The 20,960-nt window shown below is 36.2% G+C and overlaps 1 protein-coding gene across 31 annotated transcripts in view; it reads left to right on the forward strand.

Annotated features, from left to right (window-relative positions):
- Positions 1-20,960, forward strand: part of ARB2A (ARB2 cotranscriptional regulator A) — a 383,076-nt gene that overhangs the window by 34,665 nt on the left and 327,451 nt on the right. For 27 of the 31 annotated variants that reach the window (XM_070234560.1, XM_070234566.1, XM_023618013.2 and 24 more), the window contains 2 exons: positions 10,014-10,115; positions 14,600-14,700. In XM_070234560.1, the coding sequence (XP_070090661.1) occupies positions 10,014-10,115; positions 14,600-14,700 (203 nt within the window). The remainder of the gene's footprint in view (positions 1-10,013; positions 10,116-14,599; positions 14,701-20,960) is intronic. The other 4 variants (XM_070234567.1, XM_070234577.1, XM_070234568.1 and 1 more) reach the window with 1 other exon arrangement.

The raw sequence follows: 20,960 nt of genomic DNA on the forward strand, positions 1-20,960 counted from the left end.
CTTACTGTATTTTTGTTGATCGGAATGTCATACTAGGTTAGGATAATGATCTCCCTAATCCTGTATTCTATCTTTGTGGCATTGGTGCTAAGGATGTTTTATGAGAGGGCTTCCATGTTAACACTGTAGAAGAAATCTGCCTTAAATATTCTTTGGGAATTTTGAGTTCTAGACTTTTTAAATGACTTTTTAAAGACTAGAACCTTAAACAGTTCTAGACTTTTAAAATCTGCTACCTAAAATAATTTTACTCCTAAAAGAAGTATCCATTGTTGAATACTTTGAGGTACTCCAATCCATAACTTCAATCCACCGAAGTTTTATTCATTATCATATATTTCAATCTGTCTAGTGACTTGCCCAAGATCAGATTATATAACTAACTTGTGCAGGCTCTCTCAGTTACTTTCTTTGATGGTGGAAAAAAATCTTATGGGTTTTCTAAATGTCAGGATGCCAACTATGCCAGATAATAAGAGTGACTCTCTTTTACTTGATTCAGTGTGTAGAGTTTATCTGTTCTTCAAGATGCTTTGTAAGAGATGCCCCAGCTTAATATGTACCAGACTATCTTGGCTATGGCCACTTCTCTGAATCCCTAGCTGCTGTCCTACCCTGCTGTGCCAGGCTTGATGATAAAGATACCCCAAGAATCTCTCCTACTACCTTCTTTTCTTTCTTTTCATGAAAACCTAAAGCATATTAGGATAAAGCAGCCAGTTTCTTAGCTCAGTTTGCCTCACTATGTTCTTGCTTTTAGAGCTAATGATCTATCAAGGGAATCGTGTAACTAGCCCTTACCTGCAAAAATGGAAAATGGCTAAGAGCATTGCTTTCTCCTCACAAATGTGAGAGATTATGATGTCTTGGATTAGGATGGTAGCAGAGGGGATGATGCAGAATGGACAGATTCTGGTTATGTTTTGAAGGAAGAGATGACAGTATTTACTTTTGGATTAGAAGAAACTAAGATAACTTTGAAGGTTCTTGCCTAAATAGCTCTCCGATAGGTGCCATTAATTAGATTGAGGAAACTGTGGGAAAAGCAGGTTACAGTGGTGGTGGTGGAAAGCAAGAGTTAGGTTTTAGACTTATTAAATATTAAACTGAGATGCCACTTAAACCTGAAGGTGGAGAAGTTGAGTGTGGAGTTTGGAAAAGCATTTGGGTTAGAAATAAAAGTTTTGGGAATCATTAGCATAGAGATAATATTTAAAGTTATGGTCCTAATTGAGATCACCAACAGATGTCAGTGTAGCCAGAAAAGGGAAGAGATCTGAAGATTCAGCCCTGGGACATCTCAGTCTTAGGGGCAGAAAATGAGAAGGAACCAACAAAAAGGGCTGAAAATGGTTTTCTAGTGACATAGGCTGAGAACCAGGAGCAAGGGAGAAATCCTGAACACCAAATGAAGAAAATGGGAGTAATTGGTTTAGTCATGATGTTGAGTCAGATTCGATGAGAACTGAGAATTTACTTTTGGATTTGATAGTGTGGAGGTCATTGGTGATCTTCACGAAGAGCTGTTTCAGTGAATTGGTGGAAATGAAAGCTGTATTGGGGAACTTCAGTATAGAATGGGAAGAGAGGAATTGGAGATAGCTGGAGAAAACCCTGTAACACTTCTTACTGCATGTTTGTATGGTGCTGGGAATCACCAGCATACTCAAAATAATGGTCGATTTAGGAGACAGAACAAGAAATGTGTGTGAGTTTCCATCTGAATAGACTTGTTAAGTAGATTTTGTGCATCTTCAACCTTACTTGATAATGTGAAAATTTGATTTCCCAAGTTATGGCTCCAATTTACAGTTCCACAAACAGTATATAAGAGTTTAGATGGATTTTTCTGGATTTTAGAGGTAGTACGGTGATGTTAAAAGAGTATGGATAGGATCTAAAGATAGAAGTATCTGGATTCAAACTCAGGCTTTTCCAGTTACCATGAACAAGTTGCTTACTTCTCTGAGTCTTTTTATTCATTGGTACAATAAGAATAAGAATGCTTACTGTTCATGAACTTGTAAGGATTAATGAAGGAGTCATATTAGAAATATTAGAAACTAAAATGGCAAAGCATAATAAAGTATATTTTAGAACAAATTGGCAAACTGAATAAATCTTTATCTCTAAAATAGTTCTATTTATCAGTTTTTTCTTTTATGGATTGTACTTTTGGTGTTATATGTAAGAACTCTTTGCCTAGCCGTAGTTCATGACCGTTTTCTGCTTTGTTTTCTTCTAAAGGTTTTCTGGTTTTAGATTTTACATTTAAATTAATGATGCATCTTAAGTTAATTTTATAAAAGGTGTGAGACTTAAGTCAAGGTTTGGTTTTTTTACCTGTTGATGTCCAATTGCACCAGCGCCATTTGTGAAAAAGACTATCTTTTCACTATTGAATTACTTCTTCAACTTTGTCAAAAATGAATTGGGCATATTTGGTTGGGCTTGTTTTGGGGTTCTCTCTTGACAACTGTATAGTAAGTGTTAAAATTGAGTCAAGTGATATTTTCCACTTTCTTCTTTTTCAAAATTGTTTAGCTTGTCTGAGTTGTTTGCCTTTCCATGTGAATTTTAGAGTAAAATTGTCTGTATTTGCAAAAAAAAATTTTACTGAGCTTTTGATAAGAATTGTATTTAAAACTATACATAATTGTCGGGAGAATTGACATCTTTACTAAATTGAGTCTTCCAATCCATAAACGTGGTATGTGTCTCATTTATTTAGATCTTTGATTTCCTTTGTCAGCATTTTGCAATATTCAGCATATGCCTTATACATTTGTTATTAGATTTATACTTGTTTTAACTTTTTAGAGTGATTGTAAATGGCATTGTATTTTTAATTTCAATTGCAACTTGTTTACTGATAGTTTATGGAAATACAATCAAATTTTGTGTGTTCATACTATATCCTATGATTTTGCTGAAGTCACTTATTAGTTCTAGGAGGTCTTTTTTTTGTAGATTCCTTGGGATTTTCTATGTAGATCATGTCATTTGCAGATTGGACAGTTTTGTGTCTTCCTTTCCATCTATATGCCTTTTATTTCCTTTCCTGCTTTTTTGTGCTAAGACTTCCAATACTATGTTGAGTAAGAGTGTGAGAATGGACGTTCTTTCCTTGTTCACTAGGGGTGATAGTGAGTCATACCACTCCCATTTTTACCCCTTAATTTCTATATCTGTGAATCCTGGCTATGGGAGAAACAGCACCATATACAGTGATAACATCGTTTGAGGACGGAGATATGGTCTGAGAAGTGTGTTGTTAGATGATTTTGTTCTTGTGCAAACATCATAGAGTATACTTACACAAACCTAGATGTTATAGTCTACTGCACACCTAGGCTATATGGTACTAATCTGTGGGACTACAGCTGAATATGCAGTTCATCCTTGACTGAAACATCATTACATCAAACACTGATTCAAAGTATATACAGCCTTCTGGAGAATCTTGCCCCAGCCCTGCAAGGTACTACCACCTAGCTGGTGCTATAACTGAATCTTCAAAAGGCCATTCCACCATTCTGTCAAACTAGGTGCTTCAGGATGTTGGGGAACATGATAAGACAAGTGAATTCCGTGGGCAAAGGCCTATTGCTGCACTTCTTTTGCTGTGAAGTGAGTTCCTTGATCAGAAGCAATGCTATGTGAAGTACCATGATGGTGGATAAGGCACTCTGTAAGTCCACGGATAGTAGATTTGGCAGAAGCATTGCGTCTGTGGAAAGAGAAAGTGTTTATTCCAGTAAGAACAAAATATTGCCTCTTTCATGATGGAAGTGATTCAGTGTAATCAACCTTCTGCCAGGTAGCTGACTGATCACCCTGGGTGATAGTGCCGTATTGGGGATTAAATGTTGGTTTCTGCTGCTGGCACATTGGACAGTCAGCAGTGGCTGTAGTCAGGTTGGCTTCAGTGAGTGGAAGTCTGTATTGATGAGCCCATCCATAATCTCCATCCCTGCCACCATGGCCACTTTCTTCATGAGCCTATTGGGCAATGAGAGGGGTGCCTCGGGGACAGAGGCTGTCAGATTTATTTCCCACTCTCTGACATGCAAATGTCTTACCAGTAAGTCTAGAGTAATTGCTACTTCTTGCTCACTAGGTCCAATCAGTATAATGTCATTAACGTAATGGGCCAGAGTGATATCTTGTTGAAGGGAAAGGTGATCAAGATTCCTACAAACTAAATTATGACGTCGGACTGGAGAGTTGATGTATCCCTGAGGTAGGACAGTGAAGGTGTATTGCTGGCCTCGCCAGCTGAAAGCAAACTGATTCTGGTGGGTTTTATTGACAGTGATGGAGAAAAGGGCACTTTCCAGATCAATATCTGCATACCAGGTACCAGGGATGTGTTAATTTGCTCAAGCAATAAAACTACATCTGGTACAGCAGCTGCCTTTAAAGTCACCACCTAGTTAAGCTTAATGATAATCCACTGCCGTTCTCTAAGTTCCATCTCTCTTCTGGACAGGCCAGATAGGTGAATTGTATGGGCATGTGGTGGGAATCTCCACCCCTGCATCTTTCAAGTCCTTGATGGGGGCGCTAATCTCTGCAATCCCTCCAGGAATGTGGTATTGCTCTTGGTTTACTATTTTCCTAGGTAGAGGCAGTTCTAGGGGCTTCCACTTGGCCTTTCCTGCAATAGCCCTCATTCCACAGGTCAGGGAACGAATGTGGGGATTCTGCCAGCTGCTGAGATATCTGTTCTTTTTTTTTTTTTTGAAGGATTTTAAACTTTTTTTTTCTTCTTTTTTTCTCCCCAAATCCCCCCAGAACATAGTTGTATATTTTTAGCTGTGGGTCCTTCCAGTTGTGGCATGTGGGATGCTGCCTTAACATGGCCTGATGAGTGGTACCACGTCTGCACTCAGGATCTGAACCAGGGAAACCCTGGGCCGCCGAAGCAGAGCACGCGAACTTAACTGCTTGGCCACGGGGCCAGCCCCTGAGATATCTATTCTAATTATGCATTCTAGAACTGGAGAAGTAACCACAGAATGGGTTCAGGGACCTATGTGAGATGGATCTGAGCTAAAACTCTGTTGATCACCTGACCTCCACAAGCCCCTCCTCTGACTGATGAAGCACAGTGACTTTTTGGATCTCCTGAAATCAGTGTCAGTTCAGAGCTGGTGTCCAGAAGTCCCCCAAAGTTCTGATTATTTCCTTTTCCCCAGTGTGGTTACTTTGGTAAAAGGCGATAGATCCCTTTGGGAAATAGTGGGAGAAGGATTAACAGTATAATCCTTGAGCGGACTCTGCCTTCCTTTTTCCCAAGAGGTACTGGGTCTGTAACCTGGCTTGAGTCTTGGAATTGACTGTGACTCTGTTTTTATGATTCAGGTTAGATTTTTGTTCATTTGACCTGGAACTTTTCTACTTATACATCAAGTAAGAATTTCGTAGGCTTTCTGTCTATTTCACTACTAGCAACACCATGATCAGCTGGCCGTTGTCAAGGGTCTGTGCAGGTCAGACTATTATGATTGCTGCTTTGACTCTGCTGTCCATAATAGTAACCACGCCCAGCTCGCTTTTGGTGGTTGAGTGCTGTCACTTGGCTGCTGCCACCCCGGAATCCAATTATTCTTATTGCATTTATGTTTCTCAGTTCAGTGACTTCACTTCCCACTGTAAGGTCTGACATAAGAGAAGAGCCATCACAGAGCTCTTCAAAGATGCCAGCATTCTCACAAATTTATTTCTCATAGTAGTGGTGAAAGGTATGTCTTCTGGTTCCTCTCATTGTGGGTGAGTAGATCTTCAATGGCAAATCCACTCTAACATTCCTGTCTTCCTAAACCTTTGCATCCCTTCCTCTTTGTTAAACCAAAGCAGGTGTGGCATTTGTAATTCACTCACTGTGGGCCACCTTTTGGTCTGTGTTTCAGCCAATCAATCAAACAAACTGTTAGAACCCTTCCTACTACTTAAGCTACAACATTAAATCTCTGCCTAGTGAACCTGTATCAGTAAATATGACCTGATCGTTCCTCCTGCCATTATCCTACACCCTTAATATCCATTCCCACACATATTCTCTGGATTTATGTCTGTATGAATTAGAAAACCCAAGTAGTTCTTTGGAGTGTTGTATATCTCCTCATGAGTCATACTTTGTACCTCACCTTTAAGGGAAAGTATAGAAGCAAAGAGGAGTTTGGGGGGTGGGTCCTGAGAAGAATGAGCTTTGTCTTGCATGGCAACGCCATTGTGGAAGGCCATTACAGTGTCCTCAGGCAAGGCAGGTTAATTCCCTCAGAGGGTAGAGAAACCACTTCCACTGAGGGTGGGTAGGTTTCTTTCACTGGCAAAGAAGACATCAGAATTTAGAGGCTCATCGTCCCCAGCTTCATTAGGGTTCTCCCACATGTCACCATTTCAACTTACAGCATCTCATTTTTTCCCAATCAAATGCCCTCACTTTAACAGTAGATACCTGCAGGGCTGGTAGTTCTACTTGCATTATAATTCAAGATGAGCTTCTCTGTTTGATTTTCAGCAATCTCAGCCCTTTGGCTACAAGAGATAAAGGTCTCCTTCAGAGCACATAGAAACTTTCACTTACTTTATGCTCTGCTTATTCGGCTGCCCTTTTCTTTCACCACTTTGTCCAGTGACATTAGGAGCAACCAGCTAATCTCGTTATGTTTGTTAGTTTTCCAAGTGTTGGGAAGTATCATATACATAATTACCCAGCTCCTTACTTCTTATAAGTGGTTAATTAGGATTTCCAATGGAAGTATTGTGCGTATCTCTATTGCCAGATCACACCATGGACTCTCAGTGCTCTCTTTACTACTGGAAATCAAGTCATTAACATCTTTAAATCCAATCAGATCAGAGAGTCAATTCTAGAAACTCCAGAACCAACTCAGAAAACTCATTCTTAACATTCTGTTCCTCTAGAACCACTCTTGGTACCAAAGTCTGTATTAGTCCCAAGATCTACTGGTGGCAAGTAGGAGACCCAGAAGAGTTGATGGTGTATTTCTAGTCTGAGTCAGAAGGTCTGAGAACTAGGAGAGCCGATGGTATAAGTTCCAGTCTGAGTCTGAGTCTGAAGGCAGAAGATTGACATCCTAGCTTGAAGACAGTCATACAGAGAGTGGGAATTCTGTCGAGTGTCAGCCTTTTTGTTCTATTCAGTCCTTCAGTGGATCCAAAGAGGTTCATCCATATTGGGGTGGGGAATGCAATCTGCTTTACTCAGTCTACAGATTCACATGTTAATCTCATCCAGAAAAACCTTCACAGACACAATCAGAATAACATTTAACCAAATATTTGGGCACCCCATGGCCCAGGTAAGTTGACACATAAAATGAATCATCACACCATTCATCTGTCTGCAGACACTTGGGTTGCTTCCACCTTTTGGCTATTATAATTCTTCTGCTATGAACATGAGTGTACAAATATTTGTTTGAGTCTCTGTTTTCAATTCTTTTTAGGTATCAAATGGTATTTTTATCTAGTTATTGCGTATGCTTAGTTGAAGTTTAGAATTCCAGTTGCTGAATCACTTTAATCACCAGAGGCATGTTTTAGAAAAAACAGTTTTGTCACATCTGATGCATATTTAGTTTGTATGGATTCAGTTGTACTGTATTTTATAGGTGATTGAGTGGATTTTCAATGGAAATGTTTTATGATACTTGATTTTTGCCTAATCCACTGCCTTTGGAACCCAATCTTTGTGTACATTGCAGCTATACAGTATTGCTTTTCTTTTACAAAGCAGAAAAAATAATTTCTGACAGTTCCTTTCTACATGTCTTCTCAATGCTAATGAAATAAAAAAAAATCTGTGTCTCGTTCTCTAGTTGACAGAGGAGAAGTTTGAGGAATGTCTATTTGTTTAGTTTTCATTTTGTGACTCAAAGGAAGATTGTGAACAAAGCAAACACATTTCTGTATTCATAACTTTATTCTTTAAAAGGTAATGAAGAGGAAGGCAGAATATTTTAGGGTTGATATAGCACATAGAATAAATATGATGATCTTGAAAGAGCACTGAGGTATTGGGAAGTATGTTGATTTTATTAATCCCACTTTACTATTAAGGTATAATTTTGGTCAAGCCAGTTTAGCTCTCTGAGTTCATTTCCTTGTCTAAAAGATAGTGAAGATGATAATACATGCTGCTATTTTATAGGGTTGTGATGATAAAATGAGATAAAGTATGTGGAATCTTTAAAATGGTATATAGATGTTAGATGGCAATTTATGATCTGAGCTGATAGAAAGAGAAAATCGCTATTAGACTTAATCCATCTGCTTATATATTGGATGGTTTCTGTGTGTCTGATTAAAAGGTTTCTAAGTTTTGAACTGTGGAAGATGACTGTGAAGTGAAATTTGATTTTGCCCAGGACCTTCAATTCACTGGAAGGAGAGAAGTGAGAATCTTGTAGCCTCTCTAAGCCAATTTTTTTTTTTTTAAGATTGGCACCTGAGCTAACAACTGTTGCCAATCTTTTTTTTTCCTTTCTGCTTCTTCTCCCCAAATCCCCCCAGTACATAGTTGTACATTTTAGTTGTGGGTCCCTCTAGTTGTGGTATGTGGGATGCCACCTCAGCGTGGCCTGATGAGTGGTGTCATGTCCACGCCCAGGATCTGAACCAGTGAAACCCTGGGCCGCCATAGCAGAGCGCACGAACTTAACCACTTGGCCACGGGGCTGGCCCCCTAAGCCAATTTTCGATATTAAAAAGTCTTCTAGTTTACTCTGTTTTGCAAAGACTTACATGGTATTCAGCACTTTACTAATGAATCAGAAATTTGTCTGTATAGTTCCCTTTTTTAGCCTAGTATGCATATTATGTGACAGTTCCATTTTACTAGAGAATTTGGAAACATTTTTTGTTTGCGTGTTGAAGATGATATTTTTTGTGAGTTGAGGTTTATTTAATATAGCAGTTTGAAAAGTACTAAACAATGATGTTTTTACAAGTTTTTTGATGGTTTATCTTTGTGTCTTACAGAGAGATACTAGAGACTGGAGGTAGACAAACTACTTTTTTCTCTAGCATATTTTGATCCATACACATGGATTTGTTATATCTCTAAGTGAGAGACAGAAGTAAAGTGTTATTTCGGAGATACTTCTTTTGTAGAAAAAGGGACTGGTTTTCTTTATACATATCCTCAGAGCTTTTTCTCTTTAGGAACTTGAGTTAGAATGAAAAATCTTAAAAGCTTGAACTTTTAAAAAAAAATCTGTTTGGAACTGAATAAATTTGAAGGTTTTCTTTTTATTTTTCTGAGTTTTGATAAGACTCCATGATGACAAATAGTGAGAATTTTTGCCTCATCTCATAAGACAGACACTGTCTGTACTATCTTACAACTTTTCTATAAATCTAAAATGATTGTAAAATAACATGTTTATTAAAAAAAACCTTGTTGCCAAACTTTTTTGATTATATAGAATAAATGATGTGGAGAATAAAAACTGCCTGTGTTATTAACCAGTTTTCTCCAGTTAGCATGTTTTATTTTAATATTGTAATTTACCTCTAAAAATGGAATAATATGCATTACCGCTACTTGATTTATATGTTCTCTATTGATAAACAGTAGTTTCATTTATATATAAGATTTAGTGATCTTTTAAAAGTCAAATTAATATCTGAAACTTTTAAAACTATGGGAAGAGGTTAATAAGGTATAAATTAATAGCTGTGTATTTTGAGGGGAAGAAGTTAATAATTTACCACAGTGGTACACAGGATCTGAGTTATGCTTGTTTTGAGAACTAGGATTTTGAAAGTGTTTACGTTGATGTCGTACTTCATCATAATATAGCACTTTGGGAGCTTAAAATTTTAATAGCGTTATCAGTTAAGGTAATGTTAGCAAATTTAAGTTAACACATAAAAAGTAATTAATAAAAGAAAAGAATACTTAAAATAATTTAAAATATGATCTTTGTTATTAGCTATTAAAATGAATCTAAGTAAATTTCATATCATTTCTTTTCTAGATTTATTATCTAGGATAGATTTGGATGAACTAATGAAAAAGGATGAACCACCTCTTGATTTTCCTGATACCCTGGAAGGATTTGAATATGCTTTTAATGAAAGTAAGTGGTGTATACTATGTGCAAGATTTGTTTAACAATGCTAAAAGAATCATTGGACAGATATTATTTGCTAGCTAGAATGTTTTATGTATTTCTTTTGAGAAATAATGACTTATCCTTTCATGGTGAAATTTTTCATTCAAGTAAAAGAACCAAGTTATAATTTCCCATAGTTGTCAAGTCACTTAAATTGATGCACTTGAATTTGATTTGGCTTCTGTATTTCAGCCTTGAGTGTTCAACTCCCTGGTATCCGATTGGAACTCCCAGTTAAATTATATAGAAAGAATGCTACTCTTTCACATGTTATTTAAAATGAAATGACTGGCAATAATTATCTGTGACACTATTTTAAAGCATAATACTCAGTTTTCCATGATATTTTCAGGCAACATCCTTACTTTAAAATTTATTAAGTTCTGAATGAAAGAAACTTTACCCTTGGGATTTGGAAGAACATACCACAGATTGCAAGGGTGTTCCTAGAACAAAGAATTATGATTCATTGGATTAACAACACACTATTATACTTGAAGGGTAATGTTATTACAGGCTAGGTAGCATTTGAGTTGTAGCTTTCTGTGTGTTGCTCTGCATTAACTAAATTGGTGATCTGTCATCGTTGTGTTGGTGGATATCCCTTTACAATATCAGTTATAGGTTTTAGGATTTAGAGTGACAGTCTCTGTGTGCTAGAATATTAAGTGAATTTAAACAGAAGATATTAGAGACTTTGATATCTTTTCTGATACTAATTTTCATGCTTTTTTTATAAAGCATATTTTATGCCAAAACATGTATGAATGGTAATATTTTGTTTTTGAAAACTGTTTTATATTTTAATTAACAGAATCAAATGGGTACCGAGACTAACATTGCCTCTGTTCTTTTGAAGTGATTACTAGATTCTTCTTTCAGAATAGGGATGGGGGGAGTGTGTTGATAGTGTGGGTACATCATAGACTGTATTTGCTATATGGATGTAGGACATCAGTTTTCACTGAAGTCTATCTTTCATCTTCCTTGAACATTTCTTAAAGTGAGGAAAACACAAAGAAGCAATACACTTTTATCTCTCTCTCTTTTTTTTACCCGTTCCAGTAATTTAATTTCAGGTTTAAATTGCATATTTCAAATTGCAGTTTTTCTCTTCAACTATTTTTTTTTTGCGGTAACAGTGGATTATAACATTATATGGCTTTCAGATGTACATCGTAATATCTCTCTTATCAGATACATTCACACACATACATCTTTGCACACATTTGTACACCCTTGCGTGCACATACTGTGCATTCATACACTTTTGTACACACCTACACCTTTGCACACACATATGCCCTTTCATGTAATACATCTTGGATGCACGTGCACCCTTGCACACACCTACTATTTATTTTTAGGTATCCTAGACATTGTCTTGCGTTAGTATAGACTGACAGTGTGAGGCAAAGATGCTTACATTTCAAGGAGAGAATGTCGCTTCCAAGGATGTTATTTTTAGCGTGATACAGTTCACCTTTGACTTCACGGTTAGTGGTGAATATTTTTTCAAAGAGGTGAGGATTTGAAAACAAGAAAGTGGGACTCGATATTAAACCCCTGAAAGGGCAATTCTAACTTAGTATCTTCAGGGATTTCTTTTTCAGATTTATAATGACAAAAACTCTTATGAAAGCTTTGAAATGAAACTTTCATTACCTGATTGAAGAAGCTTCTAAATTTTTCTAAAGGATTTTAAAGTTCTTAGTTGGGTAAAAGAAGAATTTGGATACAAAGTTCACTCTAAGCAAAGAAAAATTGTAACAAAGGAGGAGAGATTCTTTTTACCTGCGTCAAACTGACCCCTTGTTCTTTCAAATCACTGTGCCTTTTCAAATACTCCTTGTGTTTAAATTGCCCGTTTAGCTATTCTCCAGTTGTAATTGTGTGAGGCCCAGCTCAAATATCCTTGCTTTGGAAGATGAAGAAGGTGAAAGATCTTCCCCTTTTCACCTCACCCACACTCCCTATGCCCTGGTGCAGTATTATGAGGAAGCACACTTTGTGTCACCAAAAATAAAATTGGGCTTGGTGGCAGACCATTTGAGTTTGAATCTTGTCCTCCATGATACCTGGTATTTACTGAACTCTTATTACATGCCACAAAGTGTCTAAATACTTTACATTTATTAATTTGTTTAGTTTGGTGATAGCCTATTTTGGGTCCTAGATTTCACCACAAATCTAATAAAATAAATGGATATGCTTCCCAGAATAACGTGCATTTGGGTACACACATGAAACTTTACAACCAATTCTAGGGGACCCTAAACTAAAGTGTCCTAAGTCTGACCTTTGACAGTTGCTGGACAGATTTCCCAAAGCTTTGAGAAAGGCCAGATTTGCAAATACAAGTATAACATAAGATCCAGATGTCTTTTCTGGATAAAAATGCTCACTTTCTTTGTCTCTTTACCCTCTTTTCACTTTTAACACCAGTGCTAATAATAGTTGGCTGTTTTGATGGGGCCCGTTTTTCCTAAAGAAGCAAAATCTGTATGACTTTATGAGAATTAGTATGTTCAAAATGAGTAGAGAATTAAAAAAAAACCAACAGAACCTCTTTGAGATGTAGATACAAGTGGTCTGTTAAACTCACTTGCTAGGTCAGTCAGTTCCCTTTCACACGGCAGTCTCACAGAAAATACATCTTATTTCAGCTGCAACAATATTACCCTTACTATATGTCATGCACCTTTAAGGTTGCTTTAGTCAAAATCATAAGTGTTAGATTTGTAGATGCCCTCAATCTACTTGTATTGGTATCTTAAGTGAGAATTTCCTTCTCCTAGAAAGAAAAACATAGATACATCTTATAATTTATGTGGCACTATCTGACCATGAACAAGTGTTATGATGATCCAGTACAGTGTCTCATGTTGAGAGTATTAAAGAACTTTACAAATAAGGATTAGCCGTTATTTTATATATTAAAAATGTCCATTTTATATGTAGTAAATTGATTCATAAAACTAGTGAAGTAGTTTTACTTGGAGTACTATATTTCCTGGATTCAGTTTCAGTGCCACAACTTTCAAGTCTTTCTCCACTCCTGCGTGCCCCCATTGGATAAAAGTCAAACACTAATTCTCTTCAGCTTGGTTGTGTCCCTCTTCTGCCCCTAAATCCTTTCTTGTGCCTCACTGCTGTTAGGACAAAGGTCAGACCAATAGTGTGGGCCTTCTACCATTTGATCCCAACGTGTCCTCCAGTGTTACATTCTCCTGTTTGGCTCAGTACTCTTTATTTCTGTTAAACTGAGTTGTTCACTGTTATTTGAATTTGCTGTCCATTTTTCACAGTTTTATTTATATTGCTTGGGTGGGGTGGAGTTTAAAGCAATTGGCCTGTGCTCTCTCTCTCTCCTGATTACAAGGAATATACTCCTGAGGAAAAAAAGAAGACAGGTGGCCTGGTCTTTTCTCCTTGTAAACATGCTGATAATTTAATCTTTTAGTGAATACAGACTAATGTTTACTATGAGGAGAATACTTTGAGCAGGGTGACTGCTTTGGCAATGCCTATGGTAAACAAGCATATAATCTGTGGATTTGTGAGGTGTGTTTCTCTGAAGAATATCACATAAGCAGTACCACTCTCTGGCACATAAAATGGAAGTGTTTTATAACCAAAATGCTTGCCAATGTGTGAGGTAACCTATATGCCTCACTTAGAGACCTCACCTACTCTGGAGTGGACACTGCTATCCAGTGAGAGGAAAGGACCTGGGAAGAAATATCCAGGCTGTCTCAGACTTCTCGCTGCTTTGCCTCTGCCTCTTGACTACTTATACCCTTGAAATTACTACTAAAGTTATTCACCATCGATAAAATCTCCGAACTGAGTGAGTCTGACCTGACAGTCCAAATCGGTGTTGGCTCAGTGCCTCTCTCCAATTTCTGTATGAATATTTCCCATATTTCAAGGTCTGGTTGAGAAATCTCACTGAAACCTTCTGAACCTGTTCTAGCTTATAGGGATCCTTCATTTTTCCAAACTTGTTTTAGACTTTATTGTCTAGTGAATTGCTTGGGGCAATTTTTGTATTGTTGACTGACTTCGTTCTTGTTTAACTTCCTGAAAAGTTGCTTAACTTTTTAATATTTATGCTTCTACTCCTCAGGTAGCCTCTAAACTTAAGAACTAAGTTCATGGCTGTAGCTAGCAAAGATCCTTATACATTTTAGGTCCTCAAATATTGTTAATTTGCTTTAGGTTAGAGAAATGAAAATCAAAAAGCATAACATTTGAGTGCTTGGGGCCATTCTTTTGTACTATTTATATGTTTATATCATACTGATATTTGAAGAAAACAGCCTAATGAAAAAATGAAACTGTTCTGAGAAAGTTATTTTAAATTTTTATCAGAAATTATTTGTCGTACTTTCCGTATTATTGTAAGTGTACTCTGAATCATAGCAATATTGTTGTTTATCTTCTAGAGGGGCAGTTAAGACACATAAAAACTGGGGAACCGTTTGTTTTTAACTACCGGGAAGACTTGCACAGATGGAACCAGAAAAGATACGAAGCTCTAGGAGAGGTATGGTCATATCTACACCTTCAACCTTGTTTTTCCCAATTTTAAGCAGTCAGAATAAAGGTTTTAAAGCTGAAGCAAGTCATGCCCCCTTTCTGCAAAAAGTGACTCTAAAAAGGTTTTGCATTTTCTTGGTTTGATTATTTTTAATGGTTATGTTAGACACACGTTCTCAGTTTAAAAGTTTATGTTTTTATACAAATTTATCCTTCCCATGACCTTAATATTTTGCGGTGAGTCATTATATTGGAAAACAAATTTATGCCAAATTTTAATTTTATTTTTTTAATGTTTTTAAGAGGTTGAATCCTCTGCTGTGCCAGGAGGAAAAAGTGTTCTTTTAAGTCTTTATCTGGAAAAAAGAAAAAAAAAGAAAAATGTTACATATGTTAACTATGTGATATGATGGATGTGTTAATTATCTTGATCTTGGTAATCATTCTACAGTATACATGTGTATAAAATCATTTTGTACACTTTAAATATTAACAGTTATGTTTGTCAATTATTCCTCAGTGAGCTTAAAAAAAGTGCTTTCTATATGAAGAAGATTGATATTTGGCTAATAAATTGGATCTAACCTACTTACTGACTTGATAAAGGATTAAGCCTTGTGACCATTAGGTACCTCACATGATATCTCTGGTAGGAACCTTTGTCATTCAGGTGACTGTTTTGTTAAAGCTAAAGTTGTACTCATTCTGTGTCATATTAAGTGTTTTTAATATAATGCATACAGACACATTTGTTTAGTGATAACTAGACAACTGCTTTACTTCTCTAAGGAAAAGCTGAAATTTCTATATTCCTTTTTGGCTGTTTAATAAAGTCGTCAAAATGAGTTACTTGGTTAAGAATAGCATAAAGAATATACGAAACTTAACTTATGTTTGCTAGGAGACAATTCTCCATGGATCTCTTGCATTTCTGTGTGTCTCTGAGCAAAGGCGTTGACAGCTTTTGTTCTGGCCTATGTTTTTGAGGATGTTTGTGTAGGAAACAACCTTGGAAGATAGAGACTGTATCTTCCTCCAAGACAGAGGGCAGATTTGTTTGCTGTCCAAGGTACTACAGATAATGCTCCTCTCTTCCCCTACTGGTGGCAAAGAATGGGCAGATTTGCTAGCAACCCCCTTATAAGATTGGGCTTTGTAAGTTTGAGGTTCCTTAGGTGTGATATAGTCCCACTGTGTGCTCAGCCTCTACCCTTGGCTTATCCACATGGCCTCTTTGGGATTTGAGGGGCAAGAGGAATAGATGAAGTAATACGTGACCCTGGAATCTAGTGTCTTCTGGCAGCATCCTTGAACTGGTAGCAAGCTAACTTGTTAGCTTGCAAGCAGGGTAAAATCTCAGCCCCTTCACGGTTCTTGACATTGTTCTCCAGCATTTATAATTTACATATATTTAACGCCCTGAATAATTTCTGCTACACTTAAAAAAAAAGTTTGCCTATTTCCACTTGAACTAATTATATGCTGCAGACTGGTAATATTTTGATTATAGGATATCCATACTCTGTGGCCTTAGAGAAGGGCTGGGGTTGTCTGTTTTTTTTTAATATGGGGCTTACATTTTACTCTTTTCCATAAGCCGTGTACGCTTGTGCACTTGGACAGGTGCTGTTCTCCAAACATACCTTGTCTTTTTTGGCATCTGCATCTTTTTCTCTCTCAACTTGTATCCTCCAACATCATCTATATCAAAATCTAGCTAGTGTGTCTTATTAGGTAATCCCATGTCTAAGTGATTCCTTTCTCCTAGAATCTCCTACCTAATTCTTTGGACATGGGGAGGGTCACACATTTATTTTTGTTGGACCTTACTCCATGAAAATCAAAATATTTTGAATTTTCACTTTAATGATTATATGTTTAGACAGAAGATATTCTGCATTATCTAGATTCCCTCGTCCTGTGCCTGTATTCACATTTTTGATCATAATCAGGTTGGCCCAAAGTGATCACCCCAAATCACAAGATTTAACTTTTCATGCAGTGTTTCGCAAAATTAGATCAGTGGCCCCCGAAGCTTCAAATACCAGTCCTATTATTCCCTAATCTGTTGATCACAAGTAAACATAACTTCCTAGCATAAAGCTCAGCACAACAAAAGATCCAAGGATTGGACAGGGAAAGTCCAGTGATTATAGCATTTGTTCCATACCATCTTGCTTCTTATGTCTTGTTTGAAATACTTGTTTTCATTGCTAATTTCACTGTTGAAGGTTGGTTATTAATTGAATTTCATTTCCTACGTCTTAGGAGTGAGATCTATGAGTTCTAGCTACTGAATCTAGAATAATGACACAATTTTCACTACAGTGAATTTGTTTGGGGTTTATTATAATGGGATTTAACACGAATGTGGACCCGTCTTTTCATCCATATTTCTTAATTTCTATTTGAGCTATGCCTTCAAGTTAGATTTACCAACTTACTATTCTTCATTCACACCTTGTATTTTTATCTTCTACTGTTTTCTCTCTTTGACATGCCCCTCCTCCCTTGTTCCCGATACCCCTCTCTCCACTTGCCTTCAGGTTTTGGCTCAGATGTCTCCTCCTTTAGGGAACCTTTCCTCATCTCTTCTGCTACAGTTTTTTTTTCTCTCTTCTCGGTTTCCTTTTTCCCCATCCTCTTTTTCTTCCTATCTTGTCTTCCACAAATGATTTAAGGTGACTTTAAAGATGAATGTCATTTGCAAGATTAAAAATTAAATTGAAAATAAATAAGAAAACAGAATAAAAAAATAAAATGTTAGTAAGTAAGCTAAAGGCATGAGTTTGCTTTATTTCTCCTAAGGTACTTCACACTGTTTTACAGTATTTTTTAATGCACATCTTTAAGCAATTTGGAGGAACTTTCTGTGTCCTCTGATATTTGTTGAATAATAAATGAGTGTGGTACAAATATATAAACTGTTTTGTATAAATTCTGGATCTATGCACTTTAGAGAATTTCTTAATGTTAGGAATTTAAACATAAGGACATGTGTTTTCTTAGTGGAAGAAAGGAAGATGATATGTTAATGATGGTTTTCCTATTTGTAAATCTAAACAATTTTTAATTATTTTATTCTAATTCTCATTTAAGTTCTAGAAGTTTTGGACTATTAAAAGCTTTCCTGATTATTTGATAAAAAATAGACTATATTTGTGGCATATTCTGTTGGAAAATTTTTAGCCTTTGTAGTCAAACTCTAGACTTATGTCACTATAATTCAGGAAATATAAGTTCTTGTATAACTGTGTATGCTTCCTAGAAATCAAATAAACCTTTATATTTAAATTCTGGAAATAATTTAGTACTTCCTGTTACCAGTAAGATCTCTAGTTCCAATAAGCAAGAACCTGTAGAAAGCATCTCACCTGGTCCTGCACATAGAAGCACTGAAAACCCCTTTCTCCTCATTGATGGATAGGACAGAATTCAGAAGATAGCACAAATTTGAGTTTATTGCCTGGGAGCCTGCCTTAATAAACAGCTTTTGATATGCTAAGGTTGAAGTTTTAAGGAAACAGATTTTGACTTCAGTGAGCAATCTAAACCAAAACCCTTTCTGTTTTTTTAGTGTTTTCCTACTAAATATTGAGTTTTGTCTTCAGCTGAGAGCTACTATATATGTTTCACAACTGCCGTTTTAGTTTATGTTTATTCCTCTCTTAAGGAGATTGTTATAGCAGTCATTCAGCAGAAATTGTTTTTAAGACTTGCTCCTGAAATGCTCTATCATTTCTATGTAAATTAAACTTATTGTGTAAGTAAAATAAACTGAGATGTCAATTTGTTTTTAGAATGCAGTGCCGTAACTACACGAAAGAATACTCTTTACATTCACAGAGTTACATTTTTATAGTCAAACAAATGCTTTCGCTAATATATATATATTTTTTTACTATCTACATATAGCTTGATAAAAACATATAGCTTGATAAAAACATATAGCTTTAATAAGTTTGGATAATTTCTCTAAATGTAGAAAGATACTATCAGTTTAAGGAGGTGGGAGAGTGGTGTGAAAGGATAATTTTCAGAATAGAAGTGTCTAGTGTATATATATTGGAGTTGAATGCCAAGGAGTGATGTTTCTGGTAGACTCAGTCAGAAAGGCTGGAAAGGCCATTATGTTAAATAGTAAATAGAATGGTAAAAACTCAGCATGTAACCTGTGAAATTTTCTCAGTGATCTCTTTCCTGTCAATACTGAATTACTATTAAATGGAGAATTTCTAATCCAGCAGAAAGTCTAATGAAAGAGATTTGATTTTCTCGTCAAATTTAAGTCTTTGCATTTCTTTTAATATTTATCTTGATTGTCTCTTTAAGAATTAATAAATTATCAATGTGCTTAATAAGAAAATAGCAGTGATTAGGTAGTCTTATAAGCTTGACTCTTTATTCATGGATAGGATCACACTTTTATAAAGGCAACTAGATGTGTGATTTTTTTTCCTGGACCTAAATTATGTCTTGTAAAGTAGTAGAAAATTACTGAAAAATGTTACATTAAAAAAAGGAGTTTATTAAAGAATGTAGGCCAGTGGTGTTTTATAGGGCATTTTTCAATGGCCATATTCAGGTATTTGAAATGGGAGCAACTTCAATTAAGGAACAATAATATAAATGATCATTATTTTAATATTCAAATATTTAAATATAATGTGATTATCTGTATATAATTAATGCCTTCGTATAATGTGAAATTTGTACATCTTAAATTGTCACAAAAACAAATGGCTAGCCATCAAGAGATCTGGGTCCTAGTTCTGGCTCAGTCATTATCTCTATGACTTTAGAAAAATAATATTTCTGAGCCTCCACTGTAATAAAATGGGGATAAAATTATCTGAACTATTGTCAGGAATAAGTAAGATGCATACATATGATATTTTATATTCTTTAATGTGCCATTAAATATTAGGAGCATGGAATGAAAATAGAACTGTACTATTTAAGATTTCTAATTTACTGGGCCAGCCCAGTGGCGCAGCGGTTAAGTTCGCATGTTCCGCTTATGGGTGGCCTGGGGTTCACCAGTTCGGATCCCGGTTGGGGACACCGCACGGCTTGGCACGCTATGCTGCGGTAGGCGTCCCACATATAAAGTAGAGGAAGGTGGGCACGGATGTTAGCTCAGGGCCAGGCTTCCTCAGCAAAAAGAGGAGGACTGGCAGTAGTTAGCTCAGGGCTAATCTTCCTCAAAAAAATAAAATAAAATAAAGATTTCTAATTTACTTTTATTATTAATATTATGAAGGTCTAATTTCTTGTTTTTCTCTCCCCTTTCTCTCCTTTGTCTGCTTATTATTACTCACATCAAATTTATCTTTCTGTGGTAGAGATGAAGAAATGACTATTGACTCAGAGTTGGTCAGCAATCTCTTTTGACTTCTGTCTCTCTCCAGCATCCATTCCTACAAGTGGGCTACTATATCTAGGATGGTATTAATAATTAGACATCTTAGAATTGAGGAAATAATCACTAAAATAATGGGAAAACCCAACTGAGAAAAACTGTAAGCCTCTTAAAAACAATGTGGCGTTGACATATGAACAGACACACAGACCAGTTGAACACAATACAAAGTCCAGAAATATTTTGAAAGTCCAAATACACGTGGAGATATAGTTTAAGTTATAGTACAGTCTTAAATCACTCGGGGAAAAGGAACTTTAAGTAATTGATAGATAATCATTCATAAGAATATAAAATGTGAATATTCATCTCAATGTACACCATAATGAACTCCAAATGGGTCAGAGATCTAAGTGCAAAATATGAAATAAAACCTGTCAACCCAGTAGTTTTGAAATATCAATCCAGTATCAGTGGTTGTGGTTTTGAAATACTATTTCACTTTAAAGCAACCTGAGTTCTTTGGTGAAATGTTAGATTGCAGTCTGGGGTGAGAAACAAATGACATGAGCCTGGAGTATCTTGTCATATCAGAAAGCAAGGAAGCTGCCAAAGACTACTACCTCTTCTAAAACTTGAAAAGAAAAAGACCAAAAAAATCCAAACAAAACCCCCCCCATTGGGCGATAGACATAAACAAGCAGTTCAGGGGGGAAAAATTCAAATAGCCTTTAAACATCTGAAAAGATGTTTAACCTCACTCATAATAAGACATATTAATGAAGACTATACTGAGATAACATTTCTCACCTGTCAGGTTGACAAAAATCTGTAAGCTTGACAGCACACTCAGTAGATGAGGCTGTAGGGAAAAAGGACCTCTTGTACATTGCTGGTTGGAATGT

Source organism: Equus caballus, chromosome 14, assembly GCF_041296265.1.
Source record: "Equus caballus isolate H_3958 breed thoroughbred chromosome 14, TB-T2T, whole genome shotgun sequence".
Taxonomy (NCBI): domain Eukaryota; kingdom Metazoa; phylum Chordata; class Mammalia; order Perissodactyla; family Equidae; genus Equus; species Equus caballus.